Consider the following 19348-nt stretch of genomic DNA (forward strand, 5'->3'; position numbering starts at 1 on the left):
TCCTTGGAATGATAAATGACAAATGACCCTTTTTGCATTCATGATGAGTGACTGGGCTGATTAGGTGAAATAAACGACTAAACGACTAGCCATATCTTCAATCCATATCGTCAACATAAACGGTTGAAAGTCACAAACATACGTCACTGTTCTCAACAAAAAAAAGTACCCCCAATACGCTATCAAGACAATCTATACCTCATCAGCCATACCTTATCAGCCACTACCTCAATGTCTCTACAGTAGCGACCCTCCCCTTGGAGCGATAACAAACAACTAGTCTGGTTTGAAATGCTTTGCTTTATTAACCTATAATGTGAAACATCGGTACTACCGATCGCCAACGCCAAACCTTATCACATCTTAGATAAAGTTCAGAATCCAGCTACGCACGGCCGAGATACGGACAAACACATCTGGGCGGCCGGTAGCGCACGGAATACCCCACGAGGCGACTCCGATGGCATAGTTGTCCAGCACAAGTGCGCCGCCCTCATCGCCCTAACAGAAAAAAACATACATTTAGTACATACGATCATTACATGTACCACACACACTCTTCCCTACCCCACAGATGCCCTGTCCCTCGCGGGTCAGCGTACACAGCGAGGACGGTCCAATGCGCCATCCCTCCGCACCGAGGAAGTTGGCACAGTCGTCATTGCTCAGCGTGTTTACGTTCAAAAATTGCAGCGCGTTGGTGTTTCCTCCGTTGGCCTGAGAAAAAAAACCCGTATATGAATCAATGGCAAGCAGCAAAGAATTACATACACCAAACTAAACATACCTGCGAAGCTCCCCAGCCAAAGACACGGGCACGAACGCCCACGCCAATCACATCAGCCGACAGTGGCAGCGGTTGGACCGATTGGGTCAAAATGAACTGCAGTGCCGTCTGGAACAGGGCGACATCATGCTCGAGCGTGTTGACGTTAAAGTTCGGGTGCGTTATGATCTGAATGCCATAGTACGGAATGGCGGCCGTGTTGAGGAAGCGGGATCCTGCCACCGCCATGGTGGCCGTTGCCAGCCGCCCCGACAAGCAGTTGGCCGACGACAGGACGAACCGGTTGCTTAGCAGCGTGCCACCGCACAGATGCTGGTTGATCGAGTTCCGCAGCGAAACCATCCATGGCGCATCTCCGGCCACGGCATCAATGCCACCAACGATGCGCCCGTTCGGTCCAGCTGCAAAAGCAGGGAAAATCAGAAGCCCCAGTTTCACACAGTGTCTTGGAACGTTTGTTTGAACCTACCGATCGCGGAAGCAACCACAAGCAGGGCGCTCAACACCAACACCACCTGTTGTACGCGAGTCATTCTTGCAGCAGGGAAAGAGCACTAAAGGGCCACTGAAAGGGTGCTGCCCCTGGGAGGCACATTTTATGGGCTCGTACCAGCGATACACCCCCAACCGCTATCGCCTGATTAGCTTAAGCACCATCATCATTGCCTTAGTAGATATCGAGTCCCCGTCGATGACGATTTCGAAGCGAACGAGCTCTGCATAAGTATGAGTGAACCAGTTTAATCGCGTGATATTCGGAGTACATTTCGGCGGGAGATAAGCGGACCTCGTACACACCTATTTTAGTAACCAAAGAAACGAAACGATTCGTTGATTTATTTGTCGTCATGCTTTAATCGCGCTTGCCTTCGCCTGTCCTGTCGCTCGCTCAGTACACTCCGGTGACTGCACCGATCCAGGCGCGGAACGATGAAACACGCACATACACATCCGGATAGCCGACGGCACAGGGAATGCCCCACGACACGATGCCAACGAGCTCGCCATCCTCAACCAGCGGGCCGCCCGAATCGCCCATGCAAGTGCCCTGCTCGTTGCGGCTGAACGTGCAAAGAATGCTCGGTGTGATGGCACGATTCTGCAGCTTGCGGAACCGCTCCGAGCAATCCTCGTTGCTGATCGTACGCAGCGCCACGTACTGCAGCCGGTCGGCCGGTTTCGGTACGCTCAGCGTGGTCAAACCCCATCCGGATGCGAGCACGGCCCGATTGGCCGGCGTGTACGTGCGGGCCATCTTCACCGGGAACACCGCCGTATTGAAGCTGATCGACCACTTGGTGCGCACGAGCGCGATATCGTTCTGCTGCGTCCACTCGTTGAAGTTCGGGTGCAGTATGAACTGCTCCACGTCGTAGTTGTAGCCACCGCGCGCACTCGTCAGCGCACCGACCACGGCGATCACTTCCGCCGGTTTGCGGCCGGTGAGACAGTGGGCTGCCGTCAGGATCCAGTGGTTGCCGATGATGGCACCGCCGCAGAAGTGCTGGTACGTCGCCGATGTCAGCGACACCTGGTACGGGAACTGGCCCGAAACCGCGTTCAAACCATTGACAATACGTCCCTCCCAATCCGCTGTACGAAGCGCTGCGTCTATCGGAGGAAAAAGCACAATTCCACACATTTAATCTCTATTGAATGTTTCACGCTGTTGGTTTCATCCAGCTGTTACCTTCTCCACAAGCCACACTGGCAACGCACAGTACTACAAACGCGACCCAACGGTTCATTGTCACTGCTTTATCCTGTCACTTGTGGGCTCAGCCGTTCTCCTAAGACTGCTGATTGGACGCTGTACTTTGAGACATACCCGGCGACGGTCGTTCAATTTATAGCAAATGGCATGAACTGCAAAGCATTCCAACATCTATGTCGATATGCCAAGAATGTGATCGCAAAAAACTTTCAACCGCAACAAAAAGGGATTGACAGTTTACATGGAGGCGCGTAAGTCACGGACAGATAAGAGCTGACTCCACAGCGCGTCATAACAAGCGCGCCCAGTCAATCCTGTCACGAGACTGACACTCGATTATGATTGATACTATTATCGGTGACGATCGCTACTGGATCGTATCCAGTTTGGTTCGCAAAATGCATTCTCGCTACTCGAGCGGGCAATGCACACGTGCCATTCTATGATTGAATTATCACGAGACATAAAAATGACAGAATTAGCTGCCAAATGTACAGTAGAACATTAATTTGTTGAATTGCCAATTATCTTCTTCAAAGCGATTCTTAACACTGGGAAGCTGAAAGAACTCCAAATAGCAGCCGCGTTATGACTTTTCAAACGTAGCTGGAAACTAAACTTTACTGGTTAAAATGGAAATGACTAAGGTTCTTGCACCTTGCTGTCATAATGCTACAGATATCAACTATTAAACTGATTGTTCAACTGCTCAACACACGACTAACGACAAATGCTCTTTTTGTTGCATTCAAATGAGAATTTGCAACATCAATATCATCTTTGGTTTGACATTCTCATTCATGGATTCATTGATTTGTTGATTGTTTTTTTTTTTTTGTTAATAGTTTGTGATTAAAACTGATTAAGTAGTTCGTTTTTGGAATCATTGGCGCATTGATGACTTGATGCAAGATCTCTACTGTGTTCTCATGTTTTGGAATTTCAATCGATTTCTCAAGTTTATCAAAAGGTTGCATTGAACCATGGCTTATTTATTGCTTTTACATGTTTAAGGATTTTAACTTCCACTCGTTCTCGTTCTTCAAATCCAGTTGCGCTGTTTTGGATACAACTTAAATTTCCCAGGTAACAGGGTTATGCAAAATAATTGGGGGAATAGCTAATAACTTCAGGATGAGCGCAAAAGGTTCTTAAAGACAATCAAGACATCAAGACAAATTGGTTCCTGGAGCTTTTACATAGCCCGTACTGGTACTGAATCTGATTCCAGCTCTTAAGGCTGAGGGACACTGTCCGTACTCGCTAGTGTAATTTGGATTTTCACTAGCGCATCTGCCGGCGGCTGGCGGAAGCTGGTCATCGAGGGAATGGTCATGCCGGATCTCAAAATTAAGTAGTTTTTCCATCGTTTTTTGTCGTGAAATTGCATGCAATACACGCAGGACATGTGCATCTACCTTATACGAAACGTTTTTCATCCGAATTAAGTACAAAACATGGAAAAATAACATACTTTCTGAAGCGGCTCCAAATTGTTTGGCAAAATGCTTGGGTGAGCCGCCGCCAGATGCGCAAGTGAAAATGGAAATTACACTAGCGAGTACGGACAATATCCCCCGGCCTTTAGAGTTGGGTTTAAACCTACACTACAGGCCCTGGAACAGATCATGACACCATTGCTAACTTAGAACTGCCCCCAACACCATGCTCTCTGAAACTTCTGCCATTTTTATTTTGGCTTAAAACAGGACCTGTATTTCAAAACTAGGCCGGCATTGCGTTTTCCATAACCAAAGCGGTTGTATTGTATGGATGTAAATTAAAAGCATTCAAGCTACCGCTACGCTGAAAATAATGCCTTTCAATTTCGTCTTCAAATCAAGTCATTTTTAGATGGGTATCTATTTCACCCCGTCTTTCCCTACCATCACTTAGCTGTAATACAAACATGCCATGCAGTGCCTAACATTAGGCGCAACTGAAACCATACATGTTGTTGCGACTTCACTGACTTCATTGCCTTTAATTTGCTCATAAATAGGTAACAAACATGAATCAACATTTTATAGTTTGATAGTGCATTCGACGTTCCATTTCGACGTTAAATCAGGCTAGAAGGAAGGAAACATGAAGTGTCAGGTTATGCATGAACTGTGACAGTTTGAGTTTCAACAAACTCTCCCAAAAAGCAAACAAAACTATTTACGTTTAATTTTTTTTATTTTATATTACATTAAGTACACTCATTTCCTCCTTCTTGCTTAAGTTCTAATGTCACGCCTGCGCCTTAAATGAGAGTGTGCGCAAGGATCCAGCCACGGTGGGACGAGATGCGTGCGTAAACGTCCGGATAGCCCTCACCGCACGGAATGCCCCACGAAACGATGCCGTGCAGTTCGGCACCGTGGATCAATGGACTGCCCGCATCTCCGAGGCACGTGCCCTGGCCGACCGGGCTGCTGCTGCACATGGTCGAATCGTAGATCCGTGCATCGTACGGTGCAGCGAACCGTGCGCGGCATTCCAGCTGCGAGATCACGTTTACCGCAATGTACTGCAAGTTGTCCGGGAACTGGGGGTTGGAGAACTGTGAAGCACAAACACAAAAGTGAAGATTTGTGGTTAGTGTCACACTGTATTGCGAGCTCTCTGTTGTAGCCGTTGTGCTTCACTTACCTCGGTACGACCCCAACCGGACACAAGGGCTCCGTAGGCCACGTTAATGTTGTACGAGCCAAGCTGCACACCCTGCACGGCATCACTCAGCACCATCTGCTGTGCCACACGAGCCACCGCAACGTCGTTGGCCAGCGTGGCCGATGCAAAGTTGGGATGGATGACGATGCGTCGCAGGCCGAGATTGAAGCCACCCTGGCTCAGCCGGTAGGCTCCCACCACGACGCGCGTGTCCGCAGTCGAACGGCCAAACAGGCACGAAGCGGCCGTAATGACCCACTGCTGGTTCAGCACGGCACCACCACAGATATGCATACCGTCCAGCGTGCGGAACGAGGCCTGATACGGGAAGTCTCCATCACGTGCGTAAGTGCCACCGACGATCCGACCCTTCCACTGCTGGTAGAGCGGATCCGAAGTCGCCGACTCACCACTGACGGCCACTGCCAGGAAGCAGACGATTAGCGCAACAGCTGCTTTGCGATACATTTTGCGGACGCTCACGTTCCCACGATACTAACGAACCGACGATGGAACTAACAATTGTTCTTCAGTGACATGTGGTCGTGGATTTTTATACCAAAAAAGCCAAAGGAAGTGGATGGTCGACGGCTTATCGCAGATAATAATGGTGGGCAACGGTGGCCGCACCAATAGCCAGCCATTTGGAATTAGACAGATCAGCTCGATAACGTCTTCTACACAGCTCGGTTTATCGCTCCTCGTCGCAAACTGATGAATGTAAACCAAACTTTATCACCCATTCCCAATGCAACGCGAATGTTACGCTCGAAAATTCTCGTCTCACCCTTGCCGACATTCCTACATCGTTACATTTTAACCCTCTAAAGCGCATTTACGAGCAAGATAGTCGACAGCTCCTCGCCACAACACGCCACGAGCGTCGTGGATGCAGGTGTTCATTACGGATTAATCAATGCAATTAGCAACCGTGCCTAATCTTTTGGCTTTCAATTAAGCTTATCATGCGAACGATTGCAAAAGTGTTGCAAAAAAAAACGAGCCAAAAAAAGGATTATCAATACAGCAAGCTCATTCGACATCAAAGAAAAACACCAACACTCGGCACAGACGATTAGATAATCAAGCACCGAGCCGCAAACATTCACATCATGTCTGGGAGTTATTTTTAGAGCAAGTTTACAATTGGCAGAATCGTATTCAATCTGCCTCCTCGTGGATGGTGACTGCGCGTAATAGATAAGTACTTACAATTATGTATGTATTGATTACTGGCACACTTTAGCTCCGACAGAGTAAACAAAATGCTACCATTTTGTAATGTGTTCATCGATATCATGCAGTATCGAAAATGGTCAACTAATTCAACAGCCGAATGGAATTGTTATCAATTGATGAGTGCTGTGATACATATAATTTGAACACGTTGTTGACCCGTCGTTTATATCGTTATCAATCGCGAGCAGCGGGTGTTTTTAATTAACAGTATTAAAATTAATATATGTTTGTATGATATCTCCTGTTTTATTCTTTTCAGGCTATCTGTGTTTTTAATAGTAAATATCAGCAATAAAATATGAACGTCTTATTAATGTACGTTCACAGTCTTTGCGTTAAGTTTTGGTCTGTAAAGGCCGAGGGACATTGTCCGTACTTGCTAGTGTAATTTTTGTGAACGCGAACGCCATCTAGTGGCGCCGGGTGGAAGCTAGAGGCTGGTATAATTTATCTGTCAAAAAGTGTTTTGGGTCGAGGAGGCTATAATTTTCCCGAAGGATGTATAGAGATTGAAAGATACGGAGAAATGTTGCCTAGCGCTTTGTAGGAATGACGATTTGTGCAACAATAACACTCAACGGTATAATTTGTAGCAATTTAAGGACGTTGATTAACATTTCACACGGCATATAGATAGTCTGGTCAAAAATTGATGAGACACCAAGTATGAATAATTTTGACTCATAAATTATAGCGCCCTCTTGCTTGTGCCGGTCGTCGACAGATGCGCTAGTGAAAATAAAAATTACACTAGCGAGTACAAACAACCTCCCGGCCTTAATTAAAGTATCTGAGGGAAAATCAGAAGCACAAAACCATTTCATGTTTTTTTCGTGAAAAGCACTTAGAAGATTCTGTTAGATTTATATTTTTTCTCATTCCTGAAGATATGTGACAACTTAGGAAACTCCAATGAAACTTTAAAAATAAGTATCCTTGATTTGAATAATATGGATAATTTAAGAAATTAATTTAAGGCAAAAATTGGTGACTTAAATGCAAATTCAGCTGTGATGAATAATTTTCAACGTTAAAAATACGTTGATAATTTTAACGATGCTTAAATGCGTTGACCAACACAACTTCGCAGTTCTTTTGGAATCGTAAAAACCGTAGCAACGCAACCTAAGCAACGTTGCTACCAGAATCAAGATGGCGCTACAGCGCTAAAAAACGTTTCTTTATCGCCATTTAGGCGTGAAGCTAGCAGTTTACACTAAAATAAGTTTCACTTCATCGGTCAATATTTTGTTGTGTTATTTTCACAACGTTCCGTATGTTCTATATGACAGTTAAATGAATGAATATTAGATGTTTATGTAATTGAAAAAATCTTCTTCTTTTTCTTTGGCATAACAACCATTGTCGGACAGGGCCTACCTGTACCACTAGTGGGCTTGGCTTTCAATGACTTACGGATTGCCTTTAGCAGGATGGTCAGTCCTACCTATGAGGGTATTCGAGCATTGCAGGCATGTTGATATGCCCCAAAACCAATAATTTGTACAAAAATATCGTTCATTAATAAACTTACCCTGTTACTTACTTAATAAACTCTCTGTTTATGAATTTGCTCTGGTTGGTTGATTTGCTTGAAGACAGCTCACTTGTTTTGAAAGGAAAGCTTGGACCTACCCGATATCAGTGGGTTTAAACTCATTAAGAGAGTTTGACAACCTATTCGTGGGAGAGCATCTTGCTATCCAAAGTGAGGCCCAAATATTTCACGCTGCTAGTCCATTCTACCAGAAGACCGTTAACCTCCCAGTTGTTGCTGTTAATGTCTTGGGACTTTAAAGACTTTGTCCTTTCTTGAGACATCGTTAACGATTTTGTAAATGGAAGAGATGAAGTGTAATGCCAGCACCATTAGTACAGCACACAGTAGCATACTTACTGTCTACTAGATGCCTTTATCAGCAGTATGCCTGTTAAATTTCAATCCCTTTTCCGATAAATCGATAGTCGATAGAGAGACAGTGGCGAGGAAGAAATGTACGATATGTGCTGGATCGATTTCACTCACAAATAATCCTACTGCAAACAAATCACACAATCATGAATGGTTCTTTCTCTATGCCAAATTGTCTCCACACGCGTTGCATTTTCAAAAGTAAAAACTCTTTTAATTATCCTATCCAATCAGTGCCAAATTCATATCATCACAATCACACGGGGGGTTTTTTTTGCTTCTGCCAAGCGACGATCGCTTAGACAGCGTTGGCATTGATCCAGCCGACGAAGGACGAGACGCGAGCGAACACGTCGGGCATGCCGAGACCGCACGGGATACCCCACGAGACAATACCGTGGAGGGCACCGCCCTGCACCAGCGGGCCGCCGGAGTCACCCATGCACATGCCCTGGCCGGACGGGCTCAGCGTACAGACGGTCGAGTCGAAGACGCGGCCAGCGTTGGCTGCGGTGTGACGGTTGCGGCAGTCAGCCAGCGTGATGATCTGGGTGTTCAGGAACTGGAGATGGTTCGGGATACCGATGTTGGCCTGTTGGTCATTCAAAAGAACAAAAAGTAAGTTACCATTACAGATCTTCACCAGCGAGCCATCCAAGCCCAAGAACTGTCGAACTTACTCCAAGCTGACCCCAGCCGGAAGCGACGGCTCCACCACCGGTGACGAAGTTCGTTCCGAGGGCGATCGGCTGCACGGCGGCAGTGTACGTGATGAAGGTGGCGGTCTGCACCAGCGACACATCGTTGGCCAGCGTGTTGGCGTTGTAGCTCGGATGGTTGACGATGCGGGCAGTGCTGTGCGCAATACCGCCTCCGTTCAGGAAGATAGCACCGACCACCGAGATGGTGTTGGCGGTGGTACGGCCGATCGTGCAGTGAGCAGCCGACAGCACGTAGCGGTTGTTAATGATCGAGCCACCGCAGAAGTGCGAGTTGCCGGAGGAGCGCAGCGACACCTGGTACGGGAACTGGTTCGTTCCAGCGTTCTGGCCACCAACGATACGGCCGGCCCATTCGTAGTACTCGGGCGACAGTACTGTTTGGGGAGAAGAGGAACGTTGATGAGGACATCCATACACTTCGTAGGAGGCGATCTTTTCCTACTTTAAACACATAGAACACTACTACGTACCGTTGCCGAGGGCCGTTGCGGCCAGACAGATGGTCAGCAGAACGCTAAGACGGAACATTTTGCAGAGACGGTTAGACGACGGATGGTCTTCCCGATAGCCAAACGGGTGCATTATATATGGCGGCACCCGATGGTTACGACACCCAACAACAAAAAAAAACCCCTGATCGACTCGAGCCGCGTCACGCTGCCTGATAATCTACGCGATAGTGAAACGTCCGAGGATTTTGGAAAGTATGTGTTTGGATTTGATTTATTGTGCTTCAAATTATCAGGCCCAGCGTGATAAGGATAAAATGGCGATAAGGGCAATCGTAAGGGAAGTCTCATTTTGCAATAATTAAGCGTTCAAATATAACGATCAGTTGGTAAAAAGTAAAGAAAATGTTTACACTTGTGTTCTGTTTGTACTGTCCGTTGTAGTTCCATTTCATTTTTTTTCTTGCTCCATTCTTCCACCCACATCCACCAGTAATCAATTCTAGCCCACCGTCAAACCGACAAACGCCATCCTGAGACAAACGATATCACACTCCAGATAATAACCCATTTATAGATATCAATTACGGGAATAACCAGACCAGGAGGTGTACATGTCGGTTACATCGCTCGTGGCTCGTGGCTAGACCTTGTCAATGAACCGTGGCTGGCATTACGCACAACGTCACGGCCTCTGCCAAACCGCTTGTTAGCTGTTCAAACTAAGGCCAGCTGCGATCGTCATCAAATCAATCTCAGTAAGTTTTACCAACCCGACAACGACACAGTCGTCGCAAGAGCGTTGGCCAACCTTCAACGTCTGGCCACGAGTTATTCATACTGCTAATCAAGAAAAACAGCGCCATTAATGCCCGCTGCGGGACAGAGTGCACTCCAAAACATTCAACCTGGAACGCAAATTTTGCAAATAAACAATGCAAGGATTATTGACCCCCCAACTCTGGCGCAAAAACGGTTTATCGGGGTGTAAAGCTACCGTACGTAACGATACAGTTGGATGACTGAAATTGGATTTCCCTGTGTCATAATCGGGAAGCGATAAAGCAAACAGCTAGAAGCTGCACAACCCGATTAGCGATATACTACTGTTTGGTGTATTATCAACACGAACGGAGCTGCATGATTGTGATTTTTATTGTACGAAAGTTGGATTTCCAATTGTTCTTTCATACTTCAGTTGGTAGTGTGAGGCTTATTTTTAGCTTGTAGTTGTAAATCGTTTCAGATAACTGTCCACCAAGCAATCTTTGTTTTTATTTACGTACATTCCCATGTAACATTTCATAACGGTCTCGTTTGACGTGTTGTATTGGGAAAATCCACGAGGATTCTAATATTGATTATGCTTGATCTGCAAATGTGATGATATTTTGAGAAATACGAGATTACTTTGAAGCTTAATACAGGGTTTCCCACGATATATTGGTCAATTCCCATGATTTTTTGATGCGTTCCTACCATTTTTTGATCGTATCCCATAGATTTTTGGTTCGATCCCATAATTTATTGGTATTTTCCGATTGGATAGCAATACAATTGGACCAAAATATTCTGGGAAACGGCCAAAAAATCGTGGGAACGCACCAAAAACATATGCGAATTCACCAAAAACTGATGGGAAACAACCAATAAATCGTGGGAAACCCTGTAATTGCAATTATTTCAGAAACTAATTCCTTTCATCACATTCAGTGCCAAAGCTATCATATATGATAGCCTGGAATAATTGACTTTAAATCCTAATATCTTGAAACAGATAGGGTGTATTATCATGAAATTTAGCAAAAAGATCAACAAAATGCTAAATAACTTTATTATGTATACGATTTTTGGCAATTTTTTGTTCTTTCCTTTTTTTATAGAATAATTCATTGATGCCCATAAATGGTTGAAAATCGATGTATCTTTGTTTCTGTTCTGTTCTGTTTTGAAAATCGATGTATCTGTTTGAGATGTATCTTTGTTTACCACCAATATAGGAACACAATACGACGACTATAGGAACCATACCACCATTATAGGTACAACGAAGCAATCACAAAAATATGTATTTTTTCGTAGATTCGATGTGTTTTGTGGTAAAAATGGTTTTGATTGCGAAGATAAAACATATTCCAACTGTTATGTGTTGAAATATTCAGAAATTGTCGTTTCTGACACTTTAAATCCATTAAAATACATCTGTACCACCACAAATTGCACCACTATTGGTACATTTACCCTATAGCTTTAAACAGTTGTTTTCCGCTATAGCTTCGCTATAGGTTCGCTATAGCTACAAGAGGGTATACTAAAGAAGAACTTTAAACTGAAGACTGCTGAATTTATTTATTTATTTACGATGTTTTAACTATAATTGAAACTCGATAGACTAAAGCTAAAGCTAAATTTTATTAGTAAAACAATGTATGTACGGAAGTAAGAGATCATTGAACTTGATTGTAGTACAGTTTCTACTAAATGAAGAAATAATCACTATAAAAAACTAAAAAAAGTGTCAAATGAAATTAAAAAAAAAACAACGTATAAGAATCGAAAAAGTAGACCATTCAACTTGATATCAAATAAATATGCAGTCTAACACGTAAAAAACCTGAACTACATCCTACCAACAATATATTCAAAATAAGTTCCTAAAATTATAATATTATAGGAAAATTATTGATAAACACGCTACTAACTGTTGAATTTTAAGTGAACCAAACAACTTCATAAACTCTTTTACATGAATACACCTCTTGAAGAAAACTTTTCGAAAGACACCTCATCTCACCCATCAAAACAAACTTTTCCCTTTGTTCCTTCTAAAACTGCACACGTGCAAGTTTTCTATCACCCCCCTCTCCCCTGCACAAGACGCAACCTAAACTTAATCCATTGCATTTCCCGAATTGTTGCTATTCCGAACAGCTACCCCGAAAAAAAAACACGCCTGTATGTTCTGTGTGTCAAAAACAAAAACGGGTCAAATCAATCGTACCATCCCCCATAACCACCACCATTACCAGGCCTTCGCTTTCCCCTTTGCTGGGCATGTGCGCTCACACATTGGGACACCGTGCTCGCCGTGCCCATTTCCTATCGATCTAACAACTTAACCCAGCGTTGAGCTGGGCACGGATTCCGGGATTCGAGTGTTTTGGGAAGCCGTTGGGTACCGAGACACTTGCGTTCCAGCGTGCCACCAGTATGGACGCGTACGAAGCAACCGGTTCGAGTGAAGATCCCGAGGTCCGGCAGGCATTTTCCGACAGCATTCTTCACATACTAAGGCCTCTTTCGGTGATGGAGCTGCCCGGGATCGGTTCCCGCCGTGATAACGGTTGCGATGCTACAGACAGTGCCCTATCGGAACCATTTTCCGATCTGGACGATTCCTACATCCTGCTGGATCAGCGCAAAAAGGTAAGCGTAATGGGTTCCTGTAAGCATCTTTACAATCTAATTACTTGCCGTTTACTCTAGCCAGTGGGGAAGGATGAAGGCGACGATATGATGCTGCTGAATCAGTTCACCTCCGAGTTCCGGGAGGTGTACGATCAGCTAATCGCAGAAATTGACCACGAGCAAGAGGAACCAATTCTACCCGCGGACAGTGAGCCAGATCTACCTTTCAGCGCCGAGATGCCGTTTGAGGATGCCGGTGGCTTCAGTCCACCCTTTCAGAGCTTCATCGATGAGATGCTGCTCAAATGTGACCTGAAGTACCATCTGGACGAGAGGAAGCGGCAGCGCGATCAGCATCGCCGCAAGCAACGGCGGGTACGCAAAGCGCCGCCGCCAGCTGCACCGAAGGACGCCCTGGAGCCGGCCGAACGTGACTCCCTGTCCGGGGTGTGGCGTATGCTCGATGCCGTGTCCGAACCGAACGGGTTCCCCATCACCGAGGGCCAGTACGATCTGTACGAGGACGAGCGGTTCGAGTGGTTGCTGCGCGAGCGGATGCCCTGGCACCGGTTGGAAGTGTCGCGCAAGAAGTGTGAACAGTGGCTGAAGATAGGCCCGAGCAGGGCCAAGCAGGCACAGGACGAGAAACGATCCCGCCAGTCCCATCGATCAGCGGGCAGGCGGTGAGGTGGGGTGAAAGGACGGTGACAGCATTGATAAAAGTCAGTATTCAACATCCACATGTGCCATGGCGTGTCTGTGTGAAACGATATGACTGAAGACCGGTTCCGGATCGATCCATTCAACATGCAGCACTGCTTTCTATTCGGTATCTAAATCGGATTCCATCTGCTTACGAGTTCCGAGAAGCTGCACAATAGGAGAAAAGTGCACCAACAACAACTGCAAAAGAAAACACGATGCACTTTGCCACAAGTCAACCCGGATGTACTCTTAAAGGATTATAATAAAAGAAAATGTACCGTATTTCAATAGCTGGTTGGCGATGATGTGCTGCATGGATTGATAATAATTCGAACGAAAGGAAGCATACCCGGTGCATAAAGCATAAAGGTGCGATAGATTTGCGTTATGTGTTATCCATGAAGCATCTACTCAAAGGATTATGTATTGATAAATGGAGAACCAATGCACAGTGAAAATAGGCCAGGATGATTTTTTTAATGGAGGAAAGATTTTAATGGAGGAATTTATGGCAAAAATATAACAACGAAAATTAATAAAAAAGGCTATTTATGTCTTTTACATGGTGAAAAATATTGATTTTAATACATTCATGTTTTCCCTAGTATTACACATTGTAGAATGACTTGTTATAAAGCTTGTATCCAAAAATCAAGATGCTTTTTCCGCAACCTTAGAAGTTATAGCATATTTTGTAATTATCAGTGTGTAAGATGTATAGGCGAATGTGCGTGTTGGGCCGGTCTGGTGGTACAGTCGTCAACTCGTACGACGTAATAACATGCCCGTCATTTGTTTATTTATTAAAATGATCGTCGGACCTTATAAGCCCTCTTGATACATGTAAGAGTACAATATAACATATATAGTCACAAAATTTACACAACAATAACAAGGACGCTAAAGATTCTGGCGAGATGCGCGAAGCAAATTAATGCGACTCAACACATTTGCTATCGTCATGACGGGCTCATACGCATCAAATGCCGCATTAAGAGCAAGACATATACGCAAAACCGGGTCTCAGGAGGCGAAGGCGGTCCTTGTCTCTGGGATGGCCAGCATTGCCCGAGGGCGGAGGGTTCTTGCAGGCACGTATAACTGCATCGACGAGAGCAAACCCGGACAATCGATGCTACCGTTGAGAAGCCCAACGATAAAAGCCAGCGTGGCATTTCGTATTCGGTCTGGGTTCCAGTCCCGAATAGACCGTGCCCCCATACGTAGGACTGACTATCCTGCTATGATAACAATAAGACACTGAAAGCCAAGCTCATTTCACTTAGTGGGTACAGACACGCCTTAATCGACAGCGGTTGTTGTGCCAAAGAAGAAGAAGAAGAAGGAGAAGATATGTAGGCAATACTACTTCTTCCAAATTCCAACTCCAACGTTTACATTCGAAAGTGACTTTGAAAACTAAGTATTTCAGCATGGATAATAAAGAACAAAGTTAATTTAAATAGCAGACATCTGAATTATGAGCTTTTAGAACTGCATGTTTATAAGACGGTGAAGATACATTGGAGCAAATTTAGCAAGCAATAACCAGATTATATGGTATAAATCATAGCTGGGATGTTAGCATTTCTTGACGTTTTTTTCGTAGATGTAAATATTAAAACAATAAGATGTACGTAGGTAATATTGCAGATAAGGTTTGATCGTAAATACTACAAAGAATAAAAATAAACCACAAAAAATAATATCGGACCAACACAAATTACTTATGTTTTAGTTGAATATTTGAGGAAAAAAACATGTAAAAACTAAGTTGTTACAAAACGGAAGCAAAAAAATATAAAAAAAAAACAATTAATTTAAACTCAACTTCTTTTAGATGAAAATAGTCAATTTTTGCTCAAATTTTTGGTTTAAAAACGGAAACAGTTTATTAAACAACGAAGACAATTTATTTTCATTTTTAAAACAAAATCTTGGACGTTTTTAATCGCTCTCTTGCAACAGCTCATGCTCTTCGGCTTTTCATTGAAAATAAACCTTTTGTTTTGCAATAATAAATGAACACTTCAATGTGTCCTCTCACCAATGTATTAAACACGTTTGTTCCATCGTTTGTTTCCTGTGTTGTCATTTCTGCTCCCTCAATCAAGGGCGCAACAATTCACCCGTACCATGTGTTTGCATGTGCAATTCAATTATCAAACCATAACATTTACGCACTACGGGACAGCGAACAGAAGGAAACAAAATAATGCAGATGAACATTCACGCACGCCTTATAAAAGTATGACTTTAATTAATCACGCAATCTATCGACACACCGACACCGTGCGTCCAATGCACTCCAATGCCGATCTCTACCCGAGTCGTGCTTAAAGTCGACACGTGCTGCAGCCGGCCCCTGCAACGCCGGAAAAGCCAAAGGAAACGCACTTGTACACCTATCAAAATTAATTAAACCAAAACTTTACATTCATACCGACACCCGACAACGAACGGCAAGGAATGGTACGACTTGTCACAGAGGCAAACGGAAGGGCCAGAAACGGGACGGGACTTGTTTGCTTTAAAAACCTTTGTCACCAAGGCACCGACAATGACGAGGACGGGCGTGAACCGTAGCTCTATCGTGCGCTCAACCGACAAACGTGTGACTATCGTGCGTGCAGCACTGTGTTTGTCTGCCAATCGATGGTGTGCCAGCCCAAAGGGGTGTGTAACCCATCCGGGTGTAGTGGATACCGGACAGGCAAAACATACCGCCCCGGGGGCACCGCCTGCTAAACACGCAGCACGCCCTTCGGTAGTTGGCAAAGAGGACATTTCCGGCCCCCGAGGACGGTATAGGACGTTCGTCAGCACTTTGACTACGGCCGCTCGCACGCGTAAGTTGTGGCCATTTTTACGAGTACCTTCAGCTGTCCCTCCTGCTGCGCTCACCCGTTGCTGTCGCCCTTACACCTGTGTTCGCTGCCGGAGTTGTTTGGATCCAACTCGACGCTGCCAACCGCCGGGTGATAAAATATCTGTGTAAGCATCAGCACCAGAGCCACCCAGGCCAGTCAGGCCCAAAGCCAACGCCAAAAAGTGGGCAGCAAGCAACAGCAGGGGAAGCACTCTTGTGTGTTTCGTTTCATAAATTTAATCAAAACTAATGACAACGGCGCATTAGTATGCCAAGTCAGATTTTACCAATTAATTCTGCGCCGCGTCTCCACGCCGTGGCAAATTTCAAGCATCATTGTGCATCGAGGGACCAGGACCAGACGTTGCGATGCGCAACCAACAACATGTCCTCTATTTGGTGGCCATTCCATCCTACCGCCCCCTCCCCGGAACGCAAATGGGGAAAGTTTTGGAACTAGAAGAAGAAAAAGAGAAAAAAGCAGCAGTAAAAAATAGCCACCCCAAACAACACTTTCCTGAGCGCCAAACCCCCGAGAGCCAACCGGTAGAGAAAGCTAATGATTGTTTCGTAAATTCGAGAACACGACGCAAAACACTACTCTGCTGCTGCTGTTGCTGCTATGTGCAGCGGGTGCTGCAAATGTGTTGCATCGCTTCTCCGTTCGCAAACCCAACCCAACGCGAGAGGTTGATCGATGGAAGTGAACCACACCGCGGGAAAAGGCGGAAACGTTCCATTTGTCAAAACCTGGGCCGGGTGGGGATGCAGAAAAGCACAGACGAGACGAAAGTGCACAGACACAAACACAGCAAAATAACCAGGCTGCTTTCTGGTAATTAGCGACAGGAAATTTATTCATTCGAAACGCTTGTTGAAGGCAATGATGGAGCTGTTGTTTGCTGTCCTTTTGCTGTAACAATGTTACAGCACAAAAGGAGATGGTAGCTTAGGCAAGTGGGAGAGAAAAAATTTGCAAGGGTGATTAATTTAAAGAGAGAGAGCGATGCAGTTTTTTTAACTTTTTTCCTGTAAATTGTTTAACATGAAAGCTGAGATATTGAGGCACGGCAACAGATTGCTTGCTTTTTCAATTCGTTCTACCGAGGTTCAGTGAGATATTCCCTTGGTGTAGCAGGGAAGATACATGGCTTAGTAGCATGTTCACGGAAAGGTTTAAAGTCTAGTATAGCTTCTAGCTTGATCGAACGACTTGAATGACTGTACTGGTGTCGAGTATAAGGTAATTTATAACGCTCAGACATCCAAACCCATTGATGACTTACATAGTTAATTAGTTGCTATTTAAACATTCAAAACAAAGAAGAACATCGTAATCAAGGTGATAGGAATAGGAGAGCAACTTACACAAAATACTAATCTATCCGGTATCATTCTCTCTGGGTTTATGCTTCAAAGGCCGTCCCTGTTTAGTGCACTAAATATTAAAGAGCACAAACAAAGTGTTGAATAAACGATGTTCTCTTCTATTGTGCATATGTTCAAGTATTTGGAAGAGCATTTTCTCTCACTCCTACTCCCTTGAAGAGATTCGTCAAGATTTGGACAATGTCTTAAAGAAGCAAATAGGCTCAAACTTCAGCCAAGCTTCAAACGGCAGTGAGAATTCCGCAGGCTACAGCTCGCAATTTTGACATAGTGCATTGAAAATCATCCTGAAATTCATACCATGAAACTGAATCTCATGTTGTCAATGATACTCCTGCATCCTCATGTTGTCAGCACTAGTGATGGGGGTAAAATTGGCAAAAATCCGGAGTCGACTCCGATCTGACTCCGAACATTTCAAAACAAACTCCGGAAGGTAGTTCCAACCAGCATTATTGTCTAGAGTCGGATCCATTCTGAGTCATCCGGAGTCAGGGTCGTAGTCGACCGGAGTCGAAATGTACCAAAATCGACGAGAGTCAGTATGTGTCTGGGTCGGGGATCACCGGTTCAAGGATGATAATACAAAGCATTGCGGTCGTAGCTAAGCGCTACTCTTAGAAGCAAAGGCCTATTTACAAAGAGCACAGAGAAAGTCAAGGATGAAAAATCCGACTCTGGACAACACCCCCATGACTCCGAATGACTCCTACTTCGGGCGGAGCTAGTGATTCCGGTTTTGCCAAAGTCAGAATCGAACTAACAATAACCGGAGTCAGATCAGGGCCGAGCTCCAGATTACGATCCAGATCACACTGACTTCAACACGTGACCGGTGTAGTTCGAGCACGTTTCAAATATCAACGTTTTCGATTGATTCTTAGTAGTTTTAGAGCTACGCTTGTTCATGTTTGACTCATCAGTTATCTATATGATATTCCCATTGAACAGTTAATGTCACTATTTTCAAGTTTAGATCTTGATATACTCGTAGAAATTGGAAATTTGAACATCATTTTATAGCCCACATTACTGGACATTCATGAAAAATCGATTTTTTAATGGCCGGCTTCTAAAAGACCGGACGAGGATCATTTCCTACATTTTACAAATTAATCTTTTTCAGCTATCAGATTTGACTAGGGAGTATATTTAATAGTAATCCTACTAATCCAAGCTTTTGTTTCAGATTCTACAGGGTGTTAATTTCTTTTAATCCGTTTGAATTAAAATAACTATTCCTCATTGTTTCCTTAGCAATTTAATGGACTTCATTGCTCAACCGAAACCAGTGTAATTATCTAATAATCAATGGCTAATAAACAGATCCACTCGCAAACAACTCTCCCACGAGGTACAGCAAAACAAAAGCGCAATCTCTACACCGAACGGCCAATCATCACAAAACCGACATGATGATGCATGATGTCACACCGTTACGCGTCCCCTCCCCACTCGACCAGTGAGCTGTCTGTGCTGGGAACGGGCCCACTAAG

The 19348-nt window shown here is 44.6% G+C and overlaps 4 protein-coding genes across 4 annotated transcripts; 1 reads left to right on the plus strand and 3 right to left on the minus strand.

Moving 5' to 3' along the window:
• Positions 1 to 280: 280 nt before the first annotated feature.
• Positions 281 to 1370, minus strand: LOC120902663 (chymotrypsin-2-like). Its single transcript, XM_040311620.1, has 4 exons — positions 1257 to 1370; positions 788 to 1188; positions 568 to 717; positions 281 to 501 (listed from the first exon to the last, which is right to left on the minus strand). Exons 1-4 carry the CDS (start codon positions 1318 to 1320, stop codon positions 364 to 366), a joined length of 753 nt encoding a protein of 250 aa, XP_040167554.1. The 5' UTR covers positions 1321 to 1370; the 3' UTR covers positions 281 to 363.
• Positions 1371 to 1602: 232 nt separating this feature from the next.
• LOC120901229 (serine protease 53-like) lies at positions 1603 to 10106 on the minus strand. The gene is made up of 7 exons (XM_040308932.1): positions 9503 to 10106; positions 8991 to 9406; positions 8612 to 8902; positions 7779 to 7845; positions 5139 to 5581; positions 4824 to 5049; positions 1603 to 2398 (listed from the first exon to the last, which is right to left on the minus strand). The coding sequence occupies exons 1-7, from the start codon at positions 9612 to 9614 to the stop codon at positions 1677 to 1679; spliced, it is 2277 nt and encodes a 758-aa protein (XP_040164866.1). The 5' UTR covers positions 9615 to 10106; the 3' UTR covers positions 1603 to 1676.
• Positions 4664 to 5669, minus strand: LOC120904879 (chymotrypsin-2-like). The gene is made up of 2 exons (XM_040315338.1): positions 5139 to 5669; positions 4664 to 5049 (listed from the first exon to the last, which is right to left on the minus strand). The coding sequence occupies exons 1-2, from the start codon at positions 5625 to 5627 to the stop codon at positions 4750 to 4752; spliced, it is 789 nt and encodes a 262-aa protein (XP_040171272.1). The 5' UTR covers positions 5628 to 5669; the 3' UTR covers positions 4664 to 4749.
• A 2579-nt stretch (positions 10107 to 12685) lies between the features above and the next one.
• LOC120904878 lies at positions 12686 to 13882 on the plus strand. The gene is made up of 2 exons (XM_040315337.1): positions 12686 to 12907; positions 12968 to 13882. The coding sequence occupies exons 1-2, from the start codon at positions 12692 to 12694 to the stop codon at positions 13574 to 13576; spliced, it is 825 nt and encodes a 274-aa protein (XP_040171271.1). The 5' UTR covers positions 12686 to 12691; the 3' UTR covers positions 13577 to 13882.
• The last annotated feature ends 5466 nt before the right edge of the window (positions 13883 to 19348 follow it).

Source organism: Anopheles arabiensis, chromosome 3 (genome assembly GCF_016920715.1).
Source record: "Anopheles arabiensis isolate DONGOLA chromosome 3, AaraD3, whole genome shotgun sequence".
NCBI lineage: Eukaryota > Metazoa > Arthropoda > Insecta > Diptera > Culicidae > Anopheles > Anopheles arabiensis.

Coding starts and splice junctions, on each gene's coding strand:
- LOC120902663 (XM_040311620.1), bottom strand. CDS start 1,320: ATGACTCGCGTACAACAGGTGGTGTTGGTGTTGAGCGCCCTGCTTGTG. Junction 1,189..1,256: donor TGTGGTTGCTTCCGCGATCG/GTAGGTTCAAAC, acceptor CTGCTTTTGCAG/CTGGACCGAACGGGCGCATC. Junction 718..787: donor TTGGCTGGGGAGCTTCGCAG/GTATGTTTAGTT, acceptor TTTTTTTCTCAG/GCCAACGGAGGAAACACCAA.
- LOC120904879 (XM_040315338.1), bottom strand. CDS start 5,627: ATGTATCGCAAAGCAGCTGTTGCGCTAATCGTCTGCTTCCTGGCAGTG. Junction 5,050..5,138: donor CCGGTTGGGGTCGTACCGAG/GTAAGTGAAGCA, acceptor TGTGCTTCACAG/TTCTCCAACCCCCAGTTCCC.
- LOC120901229 (XM_040308932.1), bottom strand. CDS start 9,614: ATGCACCCGTTTGGCTATCGGGAAGACCATCCGTCGTCTAACCGTCTC. Junction 9,407..9,502: donor CGCAACGGCCCTCGGCAACG/GTACGTAGTAGT, acceptor CTCCCCAAACAG/TACTGTCGCCCGAGTACTAC. Junction 5,582..7,778: donor CAAGCCCACTAGTGGTACAG/GTAGGCCCTGTC, acceptor GCTTCCTGGCAG/TGGCCGTCAGTGGTGAGTCG.
- LOC120904878 (XM_040315337.1), top strand. CDS start 12,692: ATGGACGCGTACGAAGCAACCGGTTCGAGTGAAGATCCCGAGGTCCGG. Junction 12,908..12,967: donor TGCTGGATCAGCGCAAAAAG/GTAAGCGTAATG, acceptor CGTTTACTCTAG/CCAGTGGGGAAGGATGAAGG.